At 29.2% G+C, this 1,568-nt stretch overlaps 1 protein-coding gene across 1 annotated transcript in view; it reads right to left on the bottom strand.

Annotated features, from left to right (window-relative positions):
* Positions 1–142, bottom strand: part of LOC119666320 — a 3,622-nt gene extending 3,480 nt beyond the window's left edge. The window contains exon 1 of the mRNA XM_038075602.1: positions 74–142. Within this exon, the coding sequence (XP_037931530.1) occupies positions 74–142 (69 nt within the window). The remainder of the gene's footprint in view (positions 1–73) is intronic.
* Positions 143–1,568: the final 1,426 nt, after the last annotated feature.

The following is a 1,568-nucleotide window of genomic DNA, read 5'->3' as shown; positions in this document are numbered from 1 at the left end:
TTTCATTGCTACACACTTTTACACTAACCCCACCAATTATCAATTATCCTTATGTATTGTAAATTATAAATACCTGATTATTTTTGCTCATATATCCTTCAATAACTTCAGTATTAAATAAATGATATTGAAACTTTGTCATACTAATATGAAAAACACATGTTTAATAAAATTAGGATTTTACACAATGTATGGCTTAAGTACAGCTCATACTTTACAAGCCCTATTTAATTGAGCCCCAGTTTTTTTGTTATCTACCACAATTTGTGGACATCTGTTTGAATAATATCAGGTGCTGTTATAAAAATATATGAAGTACAAGAGTAGGAGCATAAATTTAAATAAAAGACTAATTTAGCAGTAAGTTTGAATACTTTATCGATGAAAATTTGGCGGTTTTCATGTATTTATTTATACGAACACTTTTCAGTATAAGAATCATTCATTTAGTTTATGCTTAGTAAACATTTTAGTAAACATTTTCACCAATATTTTGAAAGCTATTTAAACTCCAAACTGTCAAGATCAATCATGAGTACCTTCCAAATCGATGATAGATTTCGTAGTTCCTTTACAGAAGCAGGCATTTTTAAAGAAAAACTCAACATCTCATTTATAAAGCAAAAACTAGCTCTGTAAGTACCTTTTTCTTCATCGTACTATATCGACAATATCTAAGTCATATACTATCTCTAAATATATAATTCGATTGTATATGAAGTCCATTGCATTTTATAAATACAATTTTTGATATTATTAGTTTCTAAACGTAAAACACAACTAAAGCATGACACCAACAAACAAACACATAGTACCTGATGTATCCACCATACAGCGATATACTGAAACGCCCAAATTCACCCAATGAAAAAATAATCGAGATTAAGATCCAAACTGTCATTAGTTAATAAGTAAATCCAAAAATTCACAAATTACTGAAACGTATATTAGAAAAATAAATAACATTTTTTATCATTTCCTGGAGTTCCTCTTTACCGCAATCTCGTACGTACTTCTTTGATCTAACACCACGTTCGCATGATGCTGTTCCGCTTAAATCCAACAAGAAAAGATGCTAAACTTAAAACATAAATCTAACCGGTTAAAAAACGTCCAGAACACTACATATGTAATTTTTACACAGAAATATTTATATGTACAGTTTATTCACTGGAAAACCGTCAATAATTGACAACGCTGAAATCGCTTTTAACAAATATATAAAATATCTTCGCATAACAATATATCAAATAGTCGAAATTAGAAAAATACATTAGTCATAAACATATTTATAACTTTTGTCGATTTTAGTGATTTCTAAGTTCTAAATATATGTTATTCGGACAAAATTGACTGTACGTCTAAAAAGTAGTCATTACTTCAATTTAGAAGACCTCACATAGAGATTTCGATTACAGCAAGTAAAACGAACTTACAACTTTTCCAATGCTTAGAAACAAACATCGTTCCAATGATCATCAAGACATTGAAGTATATAATTGATACAGACCCATCTCGTAAGTCCAGAGTTCACGAAGTAAAAAACGTCGTATAACGATATAGTCCGA

This window comes from Teleopsis dalmanni, chromosome 1 (genome assembly GCF_002237135.1).
Source record: "Teleopsis dalmanni isolate 2A chromosome 1, ASM223713v2, whole genome shotgun sequence".
Classification (NCBI taxonomy): Eukaryota; Metazoa; Arthropoda; class Insecta; order Diptera; family Diopsidae; genus Teleopsis; species Teleopsis dalmanni.
Note: the sequence above shows the minus strand (reverse complement) of the source record. Positions and strands in the feature narration are given on the sequence as shown.